The sequence below is a fragment of the Schistocerca cancellata genome, chromosome 2 (genome assembly GCF_023864275.1).
Source record: "Schistocerca cancellata isolate TAMUIC-IGC-003103 chromosome 2, iqSchCanc2.1, whole genome shotgun sequence".
NCBI classification, from domain to species: domain Eukaryota; kingdom Metazoa; phylum Arthropoda; class Insecta; order Orthoptera; family Acrididae; genus Schistocerca; species Schistocerca cancellata.
Window position 1 is genome coordinate 493,209,290 of NC_064627.1, and position 18,471 is coordinate 493,227,760.

Consider the following 18,471-nt stretch of genomic DNA (forward strand, 5'->3'; position numbering starts at 1 on the left):
GTCCGCCACATTTTACTTGACTGTCCTTTATTGTGTGACCAGAGGGCGGTGGTTTCCTTGCCACCAGATTTGCCCTCTATTTTGCAAGACGACGCAACGACTGTGGTTAAGGTCTTACGGTTTTGTGTCCTGTCCAATTTGTTGCCTCGGATTTTAGGGAGAGGATTTTAATGTGCTGCTGGGTGACTGGCTCACCCAGGCTTTAGTTAAGAGGTCCGCCAGTCACGATTACCTACTTGTTTCACTTCGATTTCTGTTCTCTTTTCCTTGTGTTTCCTTTCCTCTTTTAGTGCGTTTTTTCTCCTCTTGTTTTGCCTCTGTATGTGAGGATTTGGAACTGCGTCAGGTCTGTGTCTTTTAGCCGTTCTCCTTGTTCGGTGTTCGTCTTCGTCCCTTCACTGCATGTGTTCCAGTTTCTATGCGTTTGGGCGCTGATGACCACGCTGTTTAGCGCCCGAAAACCTCAAACCACACACACACACACACACACACACACACACACACACACATATATATAGGCTTCAAAGTTCTCTTTGTGTGTTTCCTAATATCATTATATACCATTTAATAGATCAGAGTCAGTTTTATTCTTAGTACTGTTTGTCCTTTGACTGGTCCATTTACTAATTGATTTTGTCTATGAGAAACAATATGTTAAGGCAAATAGCTTGTTCTTGGCAAATTTTACTAACATATGATCTGTCTTGATTATGATGTAATTGATTAGTTATTTAATAATATGTTCCATGGGTCACTTTGTGTGATATATAATACAGACACACAATGAGTCAGTATACAGAATATTAACTTCATTGACATTTAAATATGCCTTGATGGATGGATGGATGGATACTGGAAATTGGTTGGGTGCGTGCGTGCGATTCTTTCCTTCTCAAAGTACTTGACAAGTAGACAGTAGCTTTATAAATTGTAATTAGCTGCATAACAGTTATGCTGATGCGAGATAGGCAAGCTTTACATGTTTTGTCATATTTCTCCTGCTTTATTGTTTTAGCTGTATTCTAGACGTTAACTGGACTGCTTTAGTATAATTTTGCTTTATGCTTCCTGAACACAGCTATTATGAAGACATGTCCAATTTTAATTTGCCATTTGTGTATTAATCCAAAGAACTGTTTTATCATAGATTTAACTTATTTTCTTGTTGATCTTTGATTATGCAGGATGAAGCTCAACCATAGTTTCTGTAGAGGTGTCTCCAGTGATCTATTAATTCCACATACATCACTTTGTGTGGAGTATGTGTCAGTTGTTTGTATCAACATTTGTAATACATTAATTACCATTTTACTCCTTGTTCATTAATATGTTCTAGGCCTCCATAGGTCAGTAAATGTAGGGGATAAAAGGTTTTTTGAAGGTAATTCTGTCTTGAGAACATATTTTTTTTTTTTTTTTCGTGTATTGGCATTTGAAGTGTGGCTTGTTGACAAAATCTGTGAATATTTACAAGAAGAGGCTGATTACAATAGTTAAACTGCGCTTTTTTATGGGAACTGTACATTTTCTAAGATGATTACTTACAAAATATTCAAACTTTCAATGCAACCAAATTTGGCAATCCATCGTAAACATTCCTTGAAGAGCTAACATTCAGTGCAAGCATAATTTTGCAGTTCTTTTAGTAAATGGACTAAGGGATATTAGCCTCACAGGAGTGAGTTAATAGTGATTTATATTCTATAATTGTCCACTTATTTAAAATATTTTTCTTCTTCATAAGTTTTGCGACCTCTTGAATGTTGTCTCTTACCTTTTTAAGCAATTTCTGAATTGGTTACTTTGGCATTGCCCATCTTTCTTGAAGTTAATTGTGAAATCCTATTGGTAGCATTTAAGTATTAAGTGATACTTTCTGTAACTATTCATTAATGATAAATGTATTATTTACTTGTGTATTTTAACCACGCAGCCTCTAATTTAAGAATTTCAAAGATCTTGCCATGCAGAAGGAATAAAATTATCAAGAACGCATTTTAGCTTTTTTAAAAGGTTTCACAATATCAAATTTGATTTAAATATGGTAGCCCATTCCCTCCACCGAATTAAAATGTATTAGTTCCTTATTTAAATGTTGAAATAAATGGAATTAGTAGTGTAACGTAATACCTCTCTTCTATAATTTTTTTTTCAGGTTCTGTTTAGGGAAGACTGTACACCAGATGAACTGATTGATGTTATAAGTGCTAACAGAGTCTATATGCCATGCCTTTATGTTTATAATAAAATAGATCAGATATCAATAGAAGAAGTAGACCGAATTGCTAGACAACCAAATAGTGTTGTCGTGAGGTAAGGGCTTTTAGTTGTTCTACTTTACTGCATTATTGTTCCTGGTGTTCATAAATTCCGTGACTGCCAGTTAACGATATGTTTGTGATATTGGGCAAGCCAGTGTCTGATAAGAGCTACAAAGTTCAGTTTCGTATTGTCCATAGTTTCCTCAATTTAATTGTCCTTCATTACACAACTGCTTGATTTCCAAATATTCATGTGAAAGAACACAAATTTTGTAAGTCATTAAATATCTGAAAGTAATTATACTTATCATGATAGCTGCAAGCTTACCTTTAATCAACAAAACTGCTGTTTATTTTAGCAATAATCCTTATCCTTTGGTGATATGACATTGATTCCTTGTATTGGTAAACCAGCAAAGAGTGTAGTCATTTCGTTTATTGTCTCTTCCCTCTCAAACTTACTGGTTAGCTAATTCTTCTTTCAGTCAGCTTTCTAGACAAAGTGGAACAGGTGCTTTCTTGGCAGCTGAAATAAACAACCACTGACTTATAGTATAGTAACTCAACAAAAAAGTGATTGGATGAAGAAACCAGCACTAATCAGAGAGTAGAGAAACTAAGGGAAAAAGTAAGAGAAAACAATTGGAAAAAATTGTGACAATGGAAGTAAGAGAAAGCCAACCAATAAAAAATGTTGCTGGAGAGGCAGAGAATGGCTAGCTTCTATAGAGAAATATACAGAGGAGAAAAGTGAGGAAATGTGTCTTTTTCATATGAAGAAAAGAGAAAGTGACTAGTGTGGAACTGAAGACATAACAATGCATATTTCTGTGTCTTTGGAAGCAAAGTACTGGCAAAGCCTCCTGCCGTATTTTTATTGTCATATTTATCCATCAAAGACACATCGGCCATGAAGCTCCACTGCTGAATGAACCCCCCCCCCCTTTCAGACTTGTTCATGCTTTACAGTTTCAATTATCGCATCCATGTTGTTCTTGCACACTTTATGTCGTCACGTACCTATCTTTCAATAGGTTGTCATCATGGTCCTTTTTTTCCAGAAGAAGGCTGCAGCTCCAGAAGTCCATTCTCATGGGATGGGTGACACTCGAGTTCTGAAGTAACAATGTTAATTATTTCACCATCACTCACAATGGATCCATTCCGTACAAGTTACTCAACTGTATTTCTTCTTGTTTCACTACCAGTACAATTATTTGTATGTGATTAAAGCAGAGAGCAACTTGCATCTTTTTTGTTTTTACATGACAGCAAACATGTATACAGCAAAGAGGCAGCCAATAAAGTAAATTAATTCAAATTTGATACTGTTAGTCACAACTGGTTCACAACTTGAAGTTCACTAAAGACTTGTGACTGAATTTCTTGCCTCTTCAATACTTAAAGGAAGTGCCTAGTCCTTTTCAGCATTTACGTATATGAACCTAGGGATACATGCAGAAATGTGCCATGAGAGTTGTTGTAGACTGTACCATGGGATCACATTAACTCAACCACTACATCGATTGAAATCATATTCACATTACTTTGAGACTTGGAACATGTCTTCTGTTGTTTTCCATGCATTTTAAACGAATGTACAGAGCTGTTTTTTGTCCTGAACAGTCTTTATTTGGCATAATCTTTGTAAATTTATAACACTACCAGCTACTATTAAATTAGTAATATGCTGATAATGTAATTCCTGTAAAAGGATACTTCTTTGACTGTGATCTTGCCTAATGGAAAGATATTTTACTAATTTTTTTCTCCTTAAAGATTTCAATTGAAAGGAAGCACTAGCAAGATAAATGGGAGTTGCGTATTCTTGATTGCTGTTATTGTTATACGACATTTAAATCTGGCTCAACTGTCAGCATGGGGATGCAGAAACTAATCTATCCATAGATTCAAATTGTGACTGAACACTTTAGTCACCACAATTTGGGAAACACTGTTAACTACGCAACACATGAAGTTATAAATAGGCTTACTATTATTTGAATAAGCGAAATATTTGAACCGAATACTTTAACTGTCACTTTATGAAAACAGTGTGGAATATTTCAAAACTTTTGCTCACTGAATAATTATGTATCTTACAACTTCAGAGTTTTGTAACTTTTGTTAAGGAAGACAATTGTTTTTCAGTTTAGTAAAATAGGATACACTGATTCATCGCAGCACTTGGGATAGGATACTGTCTAGTTGAATGACTAAGCATAAAAAACAGTGACTGAGCATAATATTTACCAGACTCAAACTCATTATTGGAAACGAAACCATATAACTGGTTCATGCCATTATACAGTACACATCTGATAATGAGATGAAGGTGGTGTCAATGTTGATCTCCTGTGCTATTCAAAAAAGGTGGCAAAAGTATCCATGACTCCTCCAGTGTAACAAGTTCTGAAAATTCTCTTCTTAGTGTCAGATTTTCTTAGTACAGAGCTAACCAAAGTACGCCATGAATAATATTCCACGTTACGACTGCATCTGAGGCTACGTTATATAGTCTTGCAGTTTTTCTCACCTCTTTCAGTTCACAAGATGTGTGCTCTTTGCTTGCTAGCCACAAACTAACTCATGCCACAAAGTAGCTTTGCAGTTTGTTTGCCAGATTCACCTTTTCAATCCCCACCTATCTAGTTCTGTTGCAGCGGGTGGTAGGTCTTTCCCCACCCCCCACCCCCACCAAGTTTTACACGATTACACACCTACTTTCCCTGTGTGTGAACCAGTGAAATTTAACATCTTCATTCTTTTACAGCACATACTTTAGACGTTACATCCATAGATTAATTACAGTGATATAAATTATCATAAGTAATCAGTAAAACATTTATATGGCTGTTACATCAGAGAGCAGGATTATACAGAAGTCACATTAAGTAAAACCTGCCAGAGAAGTTAGATAAGAGCATTATAGTTAACATTGATGATAATAATACACTACTGGCCATTAAAATTTCTATAACGAGAAGAAATGCAGATGATAAATGGGTATTCATTGGACAAATATGTTATACTAGAACTGACATGTGATTACATTTTCGTGCAATATGGGTGCGTAGATCCTGAGAAATCAGTACCCAGAACAACCACCTCTGGCCGTAATAACAGCCTTGTCTGGACATTGAGTCAAACAGAGCTTGGATGGCGTGTACATGTACAGCTGCCCATGCAGCTTCAACATGATACCACAGTTCATCAAGAGTAGTGACTCGCGTATTGTGACGAGCCAGTTGCTCGGCCACCATTGACCAAACGTTTTCAATTGGTGAGAGATCTGGAGAATGTGCTAGCCAGGGCAGCAGTCGAACATTTTCTGTATCCAGAAAGGCCTGTACAGGGCCTGCAACATGCGGTCATGCATTATCCTGCTGAAATGTAGGATTTCGAGGGGATCGAATGAAGGGTAGAGCCACGGTTCGTAACACATCTGAAATGTAACGTCCACTGTTCAAAGGGCTGTCAATGAGAACAAGAGGTGACCGAGACATGTAACCAATGGCACCCCATACCATCATGCCGGGTGATACGCCAGTATGGCGATGTCGAATATACGCTTCCAATATGTGTTCTCTGCGATGTCGCCAAACATGCATGCAAGCATCATTATGCTGTAAACAGAACCTGGATTCATCTGAAAAAATGACGTTTTTCCATTCATGCACCCAGGTTCGTCGTTGAGCACACCATCACAGGCGCTCCTGTCTGTGATGCAGCGTCAAGGGTAAACGCAGCCATGGTCTCCAAGCTGATAGTCCATGCTGCTGCAAACATCGCCGAACTGTTCGTGCAGATGGTTGTTGTCTTGCATACATCCCCATCTGTTGACTCAGGGATCGAGACGTGGCTGCACGATCCATTACAGCCATGCGGATGAGATGTCTGTCATCTTGACTTCTAGTGATACGAGGCCGTTGGGATCCAGCACAGCATTCCGTATTACCCTCCTGAACCCACTGATTCCATATTCTGCTAACAGTCATTGGATCTCGACCAACGCGAGCAGCAATGTCACAATACGATAAACCGCAATCGCAATAGGCTACAATCCGATCTTTATCAATGTCGGAAATGTGATGGTTATGCATTTCTCCTCCTTACATGGCGCATCACAACGATGTTTCACCAGGCAACGCCGGTCAATTGCTGTTTGTGTGTGAGAAATCGGTTGGAAACTTTCCTCATGTCAGCACGTTGTAGGTGTCGCCACTGGTGCCAGCCTTGTGTGAATGCTCTGAAAAGCTAATCAATTGCATATCATAGCATCTTCTTTCTGTTGGTTAAATTTCACATCTGTAGCACGTTATCTTCGTGGTGTAGCAATTTTAATGGCCAGTAGTGTATTACAAAGTGTGCACTGTTACAGAAAAAAAAAATTTCACACATTATTTTTTCAGTTGCAATATGAAGCTAAATCTGGATTACCTATTGGAGAAACTGTGGGAGTATCTGTCTTTGATTCGTGTGTACACTAAGAAGCCTGGTGAGCCTCCAGACTTTGATGATGGCCTTATTTTAAGAAAAGGTGTTACTGTTGAGCATGTTTGCCACGCTATTCATCGTACATTGGCTGCTGCATTCAAATATGCACTTGTTTGGGTAAGTATATAAACTCTCACATGAATCCACTTTACACTTAAATGAGCATGGACTGAAACACAACTCAGCTTTTTGCATGATCTTCAAAGTAGACTATTAGTGTAAAACATTTTTGACAACATGACAAGTACTTCAGATCATCCGAAACAAGCTACTATAAAACAGAATACAATATTTCTTTATAACTTCAAAATCAAGTAGTTAAATTGTGTTACAGACTTATACCTGCTTTTGAAAAGGGCATGAACTGACTGAATGACTGAACTGATTCTTTAATACTTTTGCTTATCCTCAATTTCTAGAAAAGTCTATGACCTCATTGATGACGAACAGTCAGTACTGAATGCCCCAAACCAATAAGAACATTTGCTACACTATAATCAAGAACTGAAAATGTTACTATTAGGGATATAATTTACTAGACCATCACCACCTAAAATATGCTAAATAAATGTGGGAGATTTGAAAAGAAGAGGAACTGCAATTGGCTCATGTGATTTTAATATATGTAGATTTCTATAAAAGAAATTTAAGTAAATAAAAGCTCTTCTCAACCCAAAGATTGGTTTAAACACCTCAGTGCTTTACTAGACATGTTCATATTGGAGATGGTATGTTATTGCCTTTCTCCAACCTTGGAGCTGGCTTAGCCTGTTACATGGGTGCCTACAGTTCAATATGGGTTCTGAACTGTTGTGCGAATTGACTTTTTCATGTTAATGAATCATTGCCTGAGGCAAAGGAAATTATAAGTGACTGAAAAATAGTAGGACCTACTCGAATGTGAAACCTGGACGTCTTTATTTGCAGTGCCACTGTCCCGCACCAAAATCTAGGGAAGGGATGGAGGAAAAATACATAAACTTCTTGTGACTTTCAGGCCAAAGCATTGAGTATACTAGAATTTAGTTTATCAGAGAGTTCTGAGAGTTTGTTGAGAACACTTAAAAAATAATATATGCTATTGTTGCAATCAGTTTTATGCTGGTTTTATCATTCTTGAGTATTATGCACAGCACTTGTGGCAAAATGCTGTTACTGCAGACGAATTGAGGGTATAAACAAATTGTCAGTGATTAAGAATATCAGATATTGAAGAGGATAAACATAAAAACTATAGAGCTTAAGTGCTGTCACAACTTGGTCAAAATTCTCCAGTGAGTTTTCAGAATCCACCGTGGTCCTTCAAACCACCAATTACTGCAAAGAATGCATAAGTACGATGGAAATGGCAAACGGTAATTGACAATGTAGGAAAAGTCAGATTACTACTTACTGTAAGGAAGACACGTTAAGTTGCAGACAGGCACATTTAAAAGACCCTTACATAAAACTTTTGGCCACAGAGCCAAAACAGAAATGCACACAACTCAGCAAGCAAACCTCATGCACCCCGCCCCCCGCCCCCCAGGGGGCTTGTCACTCTTTGGTGGGTTCATGCTTGTCTACCACGGAGCCCCAGCCTTTGCAATATTTTTTTCCTTTCCATGCTGCATGTGTATCATCTTGCTATTCTTTTTCCCCCCTCCCTTGGCGAACATGTCTGGGATGTTATTGGGGATGTTATGCATTGTCTGTCGATGATGTAAGAACAGTCTGTGTTGTAACTGCGACCAGGATGGTTGCAGGGTAGCACTGACGAAAGGCGCGGCGGGACCCGCGGAGAGGCCCACGAACAACAACATAAGAAAAAGGATGGACACGACCAACATAGGACAGAACGAATACGACAAGACCGAACAACAGAGTCATAAGGAAACAAACTCGTACGCGAACCAGGAAGAAAGCAGTCTAGTGCAAGCGAGGTGCAAACCGACGTAAGCGAGATAAGAATGACTTGATGTGCGAGTGGCTGGTGCTTAAGTACGCTCTTGGGGACGCCGCTATTGGCCGCTGGGACCACGTGTTCCACTGGTGGCGCTCCCACACTAAAAGCGGGCCAGGAGGTGCACGCCGCCACAACCTATGGTGCAGCGACCTCTATGGGTCTTCGACGTCCATGACGTCTGGCGCGGATTCAAATTCCACGGCATGCGGTACCAGAGTCTCATTGTTTTTCACTCCCTTTTCCTTTCTTTGTTTCCCTTCTCCTCTCATTCCTCCGCTTCAAAGTTTGAGGTTCCTCTTTTTCTTCTTCTTTCCTGTCTGCTCCTGAAGGCCGGCCCATGTGTCTGACGTGTAACAGGTGACTGGGTAATGCGTAATTCCCAGCCCCGGAATGACAGTAGGGTTCGGGTGTACCCCTGGTACGGGCCAGGCTCAAGGAGGGGTGAGTGCCTGAGCTGAAACCTTCCCAAATTGTCGATTGCTCCCTCTGTCAAGTGTTCGGGAGGTATGACCTGAGATGTGAACAATCACTTAAGGTGGGTGCGCCCCCTTTTGAAGGAGGGCCCCCCAGTTGGAAGGAGCACGCCATCGGAGATGCTGGCAATCATGGGGGATTTTCTCGCACTGAGTCAATCATCTTCACAATCAACATCTACGAAACATAAACATAATGAGGCTAACGATTCAAAGATTGTTCCCGCTGCACCATGGTTCCTTGTGGTCTCACATGCTGAAGACGATCAGTCCTTTGCCAAGGTAAATCCATTTATTATTCAGAAAGGTGTTAATGCAATTGCTGATCGTGTGAAAACCTAATCTCGTGTACGGAATGGCACTTTGCTGTTGGAGACTACTACTGCTTCTCAAGCACAACAACTGCTTGCCACCTCGCTTCTCCATTGCTACCCTGTTCACGTCAGGGCCCGTAGAATTTTGAATTCTTCCTGTGGTGTTATTTATACTAGGCTGCTCAACAGTTTAGCTGAGGTGGCCAAAATCCAATCTTACCTCTCTGATCAGGGTGTTTTTGCGATCCACCGGGTAATGAAAAAGGCACATTACTCCTTAGTGCTCACCCACACTCTTTTTCTCACCTTTGATACTGTGGTACTTCTGTCCAAGATCAAAGCAGGCTATGAAATTATCACAGTGCAGCCATACATTCTGAACCCAATGTGCTGCTACCAGTGTCATTGTTTCAACCACACTAGAACGTCTTGTCGACACCCAGCCAAATGTGTAACCAGTGGTAGGGATGCGCATGAGGGCGATTGTCTGCCTCCTTCTCCCCTCTGTATCAACTGCAATGGCGGCCGTGCCACCTCCTCTCAGGGTTGTCCCATGTATCTTGATGACCAGGCTGTCCAACAGATCTGGGTAAAGGAAAAAGTGCTGTACTCAGTCGCTCACAAGTTGTTGGCTAGTCGCAAACCCTGGCACCTATATTTCTGTTCTTGCTACCCCTCGCTCCATGAAGGACATGACCACACAGACGTGATCTCCAATTCAGCTGTGAGGTTCTGAAATCGCCCAGTGTCAAGGTAGCATCGCCATCCCCTCATTCAGCTGTGCAACAAGCCATTAAACTCTCGCCTCAAGGGGCGAGCCACCAGCTACACAACCAGTAGGCCAGAAAGAGTACTTCCATAAAGACTTCCTATATCCCTCCAGACAACCAACACCTGAATCTACCTCTAACCGGAACACTCGAAGAAGTCCACCATAGGCAAACTGTCTTCTCCTTTGACAACTCGAAGATCCTCTTCAACGGTGTCGCAATGTGATACCTTAGCCCAGCCAGCCTCCGTGTCACCGGTGCTCACCACCAACATTTTTCAGCATTGAACTCCACAGACCAACTGCACAAGCAATCCGATGCTTCTGTGGAACCCATGGAGCAGGATCCTCCTGCTTCTGTGCCCTGTAATAGCAACTCTTCACAGGCTGTCACTCGGCAGCCGCCGAGGTGACACCCTTACACCTCTTCCTCATCATGCCTCTCCTCCATTGGAATGTTTGTGGCCTTCGGTCCCACAAAGAGGATTTACGGCTGCTTTTAGCATTGCAGTGTCCCCTTGTACTCTGCCTTCAGAAAATGAAATTGAACCCTCACGACTGGTTTGAGCTTTCACATTTCTTCCCGGTTTGTTTTCACCTTCCTTCTGAGGTCGGCACCCTATCTCATGGGGGCATCATGCTGCTCGTATGCGATGACATTCATAGCCAACCCATCTCCCTGAATACCCATCTTCAAGCTATTGCAGTTCGCCTTTTCCTTCCCCACCTGATTTTTTCCGTCTGTACCATTTATGTCCCTCCGTCATTCAATGTCACCAGGGCAGACTTCCTTGAGCTTATTGGGCAGCTACCTCCCCATCTTAACACTGGAGCACCTATTTTCCTTTCCTACTCCTTGCACACCTATTATTATTTGGACCTCTTCTTCTGCACTGCCCACCTTGCCCATCGTCTTGAGTAGTCTGTTCTTTCTGGTGCCTACTCGAGCGACCATTTCCCTTGTGCTATCTGTTTCCTGACTCCTACCCCACCTGCATGCACATCCAAATGGCAACTTACTAAGGCTGACTGGCAGCTTTACTCCTCCCTGGTGAACTTCAAACCACAAGATTTCCCCAGTTGTGATGACCAGGTGGAATATCTCACAAATGTTATACTTACTGCTGCAGAATGTTCCATTCCTCGCACTTTCTCTTTACCACACCGTGTCCCAGTCTCTTTTTGGACTGAGGTGTGCTGTGACACAATTCATGTGTGCTCTCCGTGTTTTAAACCGTCAACCTACAATGGCAATCTGCATTCCGTATAAACAGATGCATGGAAAGTGTCATTGCTTTCTTTGGGAAAGCAAAAAAGCTAGCTGGATTTCATTCACTAGTTCTTTTAACAGTCCCATCCGTTCCTCTGTTGTGTGGGCCAACTTCCAATGGCTATCTGGGACCAGGATCCATTCGCCAATTTCTGGCCTGACAGTAGCAGACAATGTTATTGTGGACCCTATTGCTGTCTCCAACACCATGGGCCACCATTTTAAGGAAGTTTCAAGCTCTTCCCACTATCACCCTACCTTCCTCCATTCGGATGTTGCAACACCTTTCTCTTGCATGCATGCACTTTCTGCTTAACACGTACAACCGCATCTGGGCAGAGAGCACATTTCCTGGACTTTGGTGTGAAGCCACTCTCATACCCATACCTAAGCCTGGTAAGGACACAAACCTTCCTTCTCACTACCACACTACCGCCCCATCTCTCTCACCAGCTGCGTTTTCAAGGTGATGGAATGTATGATTCATGCCTGGCTGGTATTGTGGCTCGAGTTGCACAATTTACTAATGAATGCACAATGTGGATTTCTGTCTTGTTACTTTATCCACCCATGTCATGAATGGTTTTCTGTGGAAATCCCAGATTGTGGCTGTGTTTTTCGACTTGGAGAAGGCCTACGACACCTGCTGGAGAACTGATTTCCTCTGTACTCTTACACGTGGGGCTTTCGTGGGCATCTGCCGTTTCCTTCAGGAATTTTTAAAAGACCAAGTTTTCAAGGTGCGTGTGGGTTCTGCCTTGTCAGACACCTTTATTGAGGAAAATAGTGTGCCTCAGGGTTCCGTCCTGAGTGTCGTCCTCTTTGCTATCGCCTTTAACCCTATAATGGCCTGTCTGCCGCTGGACATTTCCGACTCCCTTTTCGTTGACGATTTTGCCATCTATTGCAGTTCTCCACTGACCTGTCTCACTGAGCGGCATCTTCAGCAATGTCTTGATTGTCATTACTCGTGGAGTATCAACATCAGCTTTCGTTTTTCCACTGACAAACCCGTCTGTATGAATGTCTGGCAGGTTTCTCCCATCATCTTTACATCTTGGGCCTGTTGCCCTTCCATTTGTTGAAACTACGAAATTCCTGGGGCTCATGCTCAATAGGAAACCCTCTTGGTCCTACCATGTGTCTTACCTGGCAGCTTGCTGTATGCGGCTCCTCAGTGTCCTACGTGTCCTCAATGGTTGTCCTACATGTCCTCAATCGTACTTCCTGGGGTGCCGATCGAACCACCTACTCCGTTTGTGCTGGTCCCTTGTCTGTTCGAAACTCAACTATGGGTGCTTTGTTTGTACATCTGCACGTCCATCCCTCTTATGCTGTCTCAACACTATCCACCATCGTGGCATCCTTTTGGCAACTGGTGCCTTTTACACTAGCCTGGTTGAGAGCCTGTATGCTGAAGCTACTGAACTACCACTGTCCTACTGCTGTGACTTTCTCCACAGCAGGTATGCATGCCGTTAGTCTGCCATGCATGGCCACTCATCCTATGCGTCCCTCGATGATTCCCTCAATCGCCACTATGGGGTTCATCCCTTTTCTCTGTTACTATCTGGAGTCCGCATTCAGCACTTGCTATGGCAGCTTAACTTCAGGCTACCTGCAACTTTTCTGGTGGGTTCTTGAAGTGAAGTGACTATGTTAACCGTGGCCTTCATTTGCTTCCTAAGGACACTACTCCAGCCTCACTCTATCGCCTTCAGTTTCACAACCTTCGCATGGAACTTTGCATTAGTACTTTTGTGTACACTGATGGCTCTCTGACTGACCATGGGGTCGGGTGTGCCTTAGTCATTGGCACCTGTGTTTTTCGGTATCAGCTTCTGGCACCCTGCTCAGTATTTAGAGCCAAGCTCTTCGCCCTGTATCAGGCCACAGTGTGTCCTCTGCTCAGACTCACCAACACCTTTCAAAGTCAATGTGCGCTGAATACCACCCATCCCTTAGTGCAGCGGGTTCAGGAAAACTGTCACTTGCTCAGTCTTGGTAGAGCCACTGTGATGTTTATGTGGGTTCCTGGTCATGTCAGTCTGCCAGGAAACGAGGCTGCTGACACTGCTGCCAAGGCTGCAGTCCTCGTACCTCAGCCCACTAGTCCCTACATTCCCTCGGATGATCTCTGTGTTGCTGTCTGGCAAGAGGTGGTGTCCCTTTGGCATTGTCAATGGTCCTCCCTTCACAGGAATAAGCTCCGGTTTATTAAGCCTCTCCCAGCAGCTTGGATGACCTCCTCTCGGCTCTCCCACCAGGATGATGTCAATTTAACTAGGCTGCATATTGGGCACTGCCTTTTTAGCCATCATCATTTGATAAGTGGCGCTACCCCACCACTCTGTACACATTGCGTCCAAGTTTTAACTGCCCACCATTTCCTGACGGAATGTACATTTTTTAACCGTTTACATTCCCGCTTGGGTTAGCCATCTGAGTTATCGGCCATTTTGGCAAAATATGTGGGGGCTGTTGACGGCATTTTACTTTTTATCTGCTAAAGCAACATGGCAAAGGCCATTTAATTTTTAGTTTCGGAGCTCCGTTTCTGCATGGTGTCTTTATTAGCTCTTTCTCCACGCCCCTGTTTTTAGCTATCTTCTCTTAATGTCACTTGGGACTGACTTATAGTCATTTTTTAACTCCTCTCTGTTGTGTTCTATAGTTTTGACTTGGGCACGTATGACCCCAGTTGTTGTTTGCACCCTAAAGCAAAGCAAAACAAAACTACCTCTTGCATACATGAGAGCAAAGTCCAGCATCTCAAGCATTTTGGCCAGCCAAGTCTAGCATCTCCAGCATTTTGGCCAGAGGTGCTGGAGTCGGTGGTCATGTGTGCACGAGATGTGTTTGCGTGTCTGCATGAATGGCGTGTGTTCCTCTTTAGCTGATGGAGGCTGTGGCCAAAAGCTTTATGTAAGTATCTCTTAATTGTGCCTATCTGAAACTTCACATGTGTTCTTTGTGGTAAGTAGCAATTTGTCTTTTCCTACATTCTTGATATTCCTACTTGGAGTTCCCATTATTTGATTTTTCCAAACAGTAATTTGGAAGCTCCCTGAAACGTCCTTCACTTTATTTGAAATAATGTGGCAACAATGCACACAGTTGATGCCCAGTGAAATTTGTGTATAACCAACCAACCATCCATTATAAAATTTATAGTTAAAACCGCCCATGATGGCATTAAATAAGTGTCATGTGAATATTGTAGATAACTGTAACTGTTATTTCACAAATATAGTATAAAGCTGGAAGTAGCTGTACAAATAATTTGTGCTTTTTACATCCTGATAATCATTAACAAAGAGAAAGTTTAGCTTGATTATCATTTGGATTTTTTTTGTAATTTGACATGGAAGGCCTAATTAATTGTCGCAAAGAGTGTTATACTTTCAGATTCTGTTGTTCATACTAGGTGACCATGTTTTCCCTCAGTAATTTTCGTAGATTTATATTGATATAGTGGGTGTTGTAATTTAATTCAAAGGAAAAGTGTCAGACAATTGTTGTCTTTTAAGTAAAAAATTTCAGTCACAAACAGTTGCATGTATTGTGCAAGTTTGCAAAACATTGACATTGAAACCTGGTAATATTTTACTGCAGTTATTAACATATATTAAGTGTACATCGGTATATAGGTTGATTTTTCTAAATGGAGACAGACAGCAGGAAACAAACCCTGAGAGGATGAGGAGCAAAAATGGTCATGTGGACATATGGCTGGAAATATGTTGCAGAGTAGGTACTCACACTTGAAGATGGAGATAAAATAACTTTTGACAGTGATCCTGGTATCAGCACCAGGCAGACATCTCACATGCAAGGGGTAAGTCAGACAACCATGTGGAACATTCCCCGTGACAACAGCCATTATCCGTATTACTAACACCACATGCAGGTGTTATTACCTACAGACTTGCCTCTGCGGTGATGATTTTGTCACTGGTTCATTGCAGAGGCACCTCATTACTGGAGTTTTTTATCCATCCTATTCACAGATAAGGTTACCTTTGCGAGGAGTTGTATCGCCAACCTTCATAATGCCCGCTTGTTTGGCCAGGCATTACTATTACGGCTTACTACATGGTGGTGTTTGAGCTCCCAGCCCTGTTGAGTGTGGAGATAAGACAGAACATTCCCACTCGTTGGCGTGTTCCCACATGTGCTTTCAATAATTTAAACGTACACTATCAAAAATCTTTTTTCTGTGGCTTCAAGTAAGTGCACCTCAATGAAACACATTTCTGGTTATATATACAGGGCTATTACAAATGATTGAAGCGATTTTACAGCTTTACAATAACTTTATTATTTGAGATATTTTCACAATGCTTTGCACACACATACAAAAATTCAAAAAGTTTTTTTAGGCATTCACAAATGTTCGATATGTGCCCCTTTAGTGATTCAGCAGACATCAAGCTGATAATCAAGTTCCTCCCACACTCGGCGCAGCATGTCCCCATCAATGAGTTCGAAAGCATCGTTGATGCGAGCTCGCGGTCCTGGCACGTTTCTTGGTAGAGGAGGTTTAAACACTGAATCTTTCACATAACCCCACAGAAAGAAATCGCATGGGGTTAATTCAGGAGAGCGTGGAGGCCATGACATGAATTGCTGATCATGATCTCCACCACGACCGATCCATCGGTTCTCCACCACGACCGATCCATCGGTTTTCCAATCTCCTGTTAAGAAATGCCGAACATCATGATAGAAGTGCGGTGGAGCACCATCCTGTTGAAAGATGAAGTCGGCGCTATCGGTGTCCAGTTGTGGCATGAGCCAATTTTCCAGCATGTCCAGATACACGTGTCCTGTAACGTCTTTTTTGCAGAAGAAAAAGGGGCCGTAAACTTTAAACCGTGAGATTGCACAAAACACGTTAACTTTTGGTGAATTGCGAATTTGCTGCACAAATGCGTGAGGATTCTCTACCGCCCAGATTCGTACATTGTGTCTGTTCACTTCACCATTAAGAAAAAATGTTGCTTCATCACTGAAAACAAGTTTCGCACTGAACGCATCCTCTTCCATGAGCTGTTGCAACCGCGCCGTAAATTCAAAGCGTTTGACTTTGTCATCGGGTGTCAGGGCTTGTAGCAATTGTAAATGGTAAGGCTCCTGCTTTAGCCTTTTCTGTAAGATTTTCCAAACCGTCGGCTGTGGTACGCTTAGCTCCCTGCTTGCTTTATTCGTCGACTTCCGCGGGCTACGCGTGAAACTTGCCCGCACGCGTTCAACCGTTTCTTTGTACACTGCAGGCTGACCCGTTGATTTCCCCTTACGGAGGCATCCAGAAGCTTTAAACTGTGCATACCATCGCCGAATGGAGTTAGCAGTTGGTGGATCTTTGTTGAACTTCGTCCTGAAGTGTCGTTGCACTGTTATGACTGACTGATGTGAGTGCATTTCAAGCACGACATACGCTTTCTCGGCTCCTGTCGCCATTTTGTCTCACTGCGCTCTCGAGCGCTCTGGCAGCAGAAACCTGAAGTGCGGCTTCAGCCGAACAAAACTTTGAGTTTTTCTACGTATTTGTAGTGTGTCGTGACCATATGTCAATGAATGGAGCTACAGTGAATTTATGAAATCGCTTCAATCATTTGTAATAGCCCTGTACTTATGGCCTTTTTTGCTCCTTATCCTCTCAGATGTAGTTGCAGTGTATTCTCATTTAGTAAAATCACCCATACAGAGACTGTCAGGCAAAGGGCTGTAGGTGTAATAGTATGATAATGGAAGGAATAAAAATAAGTGCTCACCATATAGTTGGGGCATTGAATTATCGACAGGCATGTAAACAGGACTGAGAATGGTGCTGAGCTTTTGGATGAATCCTCCTTCAGCCCTGTACAAGGATTTATCTGAAAGCTCAGCGACATTTGTAGTCTTGTTTGTGTGCCTATCAACAACTCAATGCCTTATCTATATTCCACCAAGAATGTTCTGGTACCATGTTATGATATGTAGCGTAGAGTTTAGGGAAGTATAGGGGATGATATCTGTAAGAAGATTTTACTTTATCGAAATAAGGAGATTTCATGTGTATATCTTTCACCATAAAATAAAAGTTATCTATTGGAGACTGAGCCATAAAACTTAGGTGATCTGAAAAATCTGTAATTTCTTTTTGTGCAGGGGACAAGTACAAAATATTCTCCACAGCGTGTTGGTTTGCATCATGTTATGCATGATGAAGATGTTATACAAGTTGTAAAGAAATAATTACGCGTGTGTGAAGTAAAAGGATCCCAAGAGATACTCAGTGCTTCCATTAAGAGCAGAACCTAACCATTTGGCAAGAGATGTATTTTACTTCTGTAACAAGAGATTAAATAAAGTTATCAAAACAATATCCCATCTTGTGTCTTATTGCTCTACCTTCTCACACCCTGTGGAAGATTCATTTCCACAGAATACTTCAGTAAACACCCCTACTCTCATCTGTGTATAGCAGTGAGATCACATTGTGGATAAAGAGGTAAATGTGTTCTGTATTGTGCCCTGTGTCTCTGAACTAAAGCTGACAAAGAGGTAGTTTCTGGATACAGTCCTTCTCCAGAGCATAGAACTTACAAAAATGTGGGGCATGGTACTGGGGAGAGGGAGTTACCTCACTGAAAATGGGATTGGTCCAATAGCTTTTCTGGTAATTGCCATTTCCTATTTGCCTGTTTGCTCCATAATGACTCTTCTTTTTGGTGAGTAACAATCTAGCCTCGTTTAGCTGCTTATATTACCTACCACTGAATATAAGTACTATTAAGCCCTGGTGTATGTTCATGAATGTCACATTGATTCCTCATTCATAAAATAACAAAGACAGTCTTTTATATTGACTACACTGTTGATCTATACTATCTAGTAGCTTTGTGAATCATTGTATAGAAAATGAGCTAAAGTTTCCTAGTACAGCTACAAAATGCT

General features: G+C 41.9%; 1 protein-coding gene across 2 annotated transcripts in view; it reads left to right on the top strand.

The window, feature by feature from the left end:
- LOC126162014 (developmentally-regulated GTP-binding protein 2) overlaps positions 1 to 17,899 on the top strand; it is a 140,723-nt gene extending 122,824 nt beyond the window's left edge. For both annotated transcript variants that reach the window (XM_049918236.1, XM_049918235.1), the window contains 3 exons: positions 2,156 to 2,313; positions 6,674 to 6,875; positions 17,683 to 17,899. In XM_049918236.1, the coding sequence (XP_049774193.1) occupies positions 2,156 to 2,313; positions 6,674 to 6,875; positions 17,683 to 17,769 (447 nt within the window). In that variant the 3' untranslated portion in view covers positions 17,770 to 17,899. The remainder of the gene's footprint in view (positions 1 to 2,155; positions 2,314 to 6,673; positions 6,876 to 17,682) is intronic.
- Positions 17,900 to 18,471: the final 572 nt, after the last annotated feature.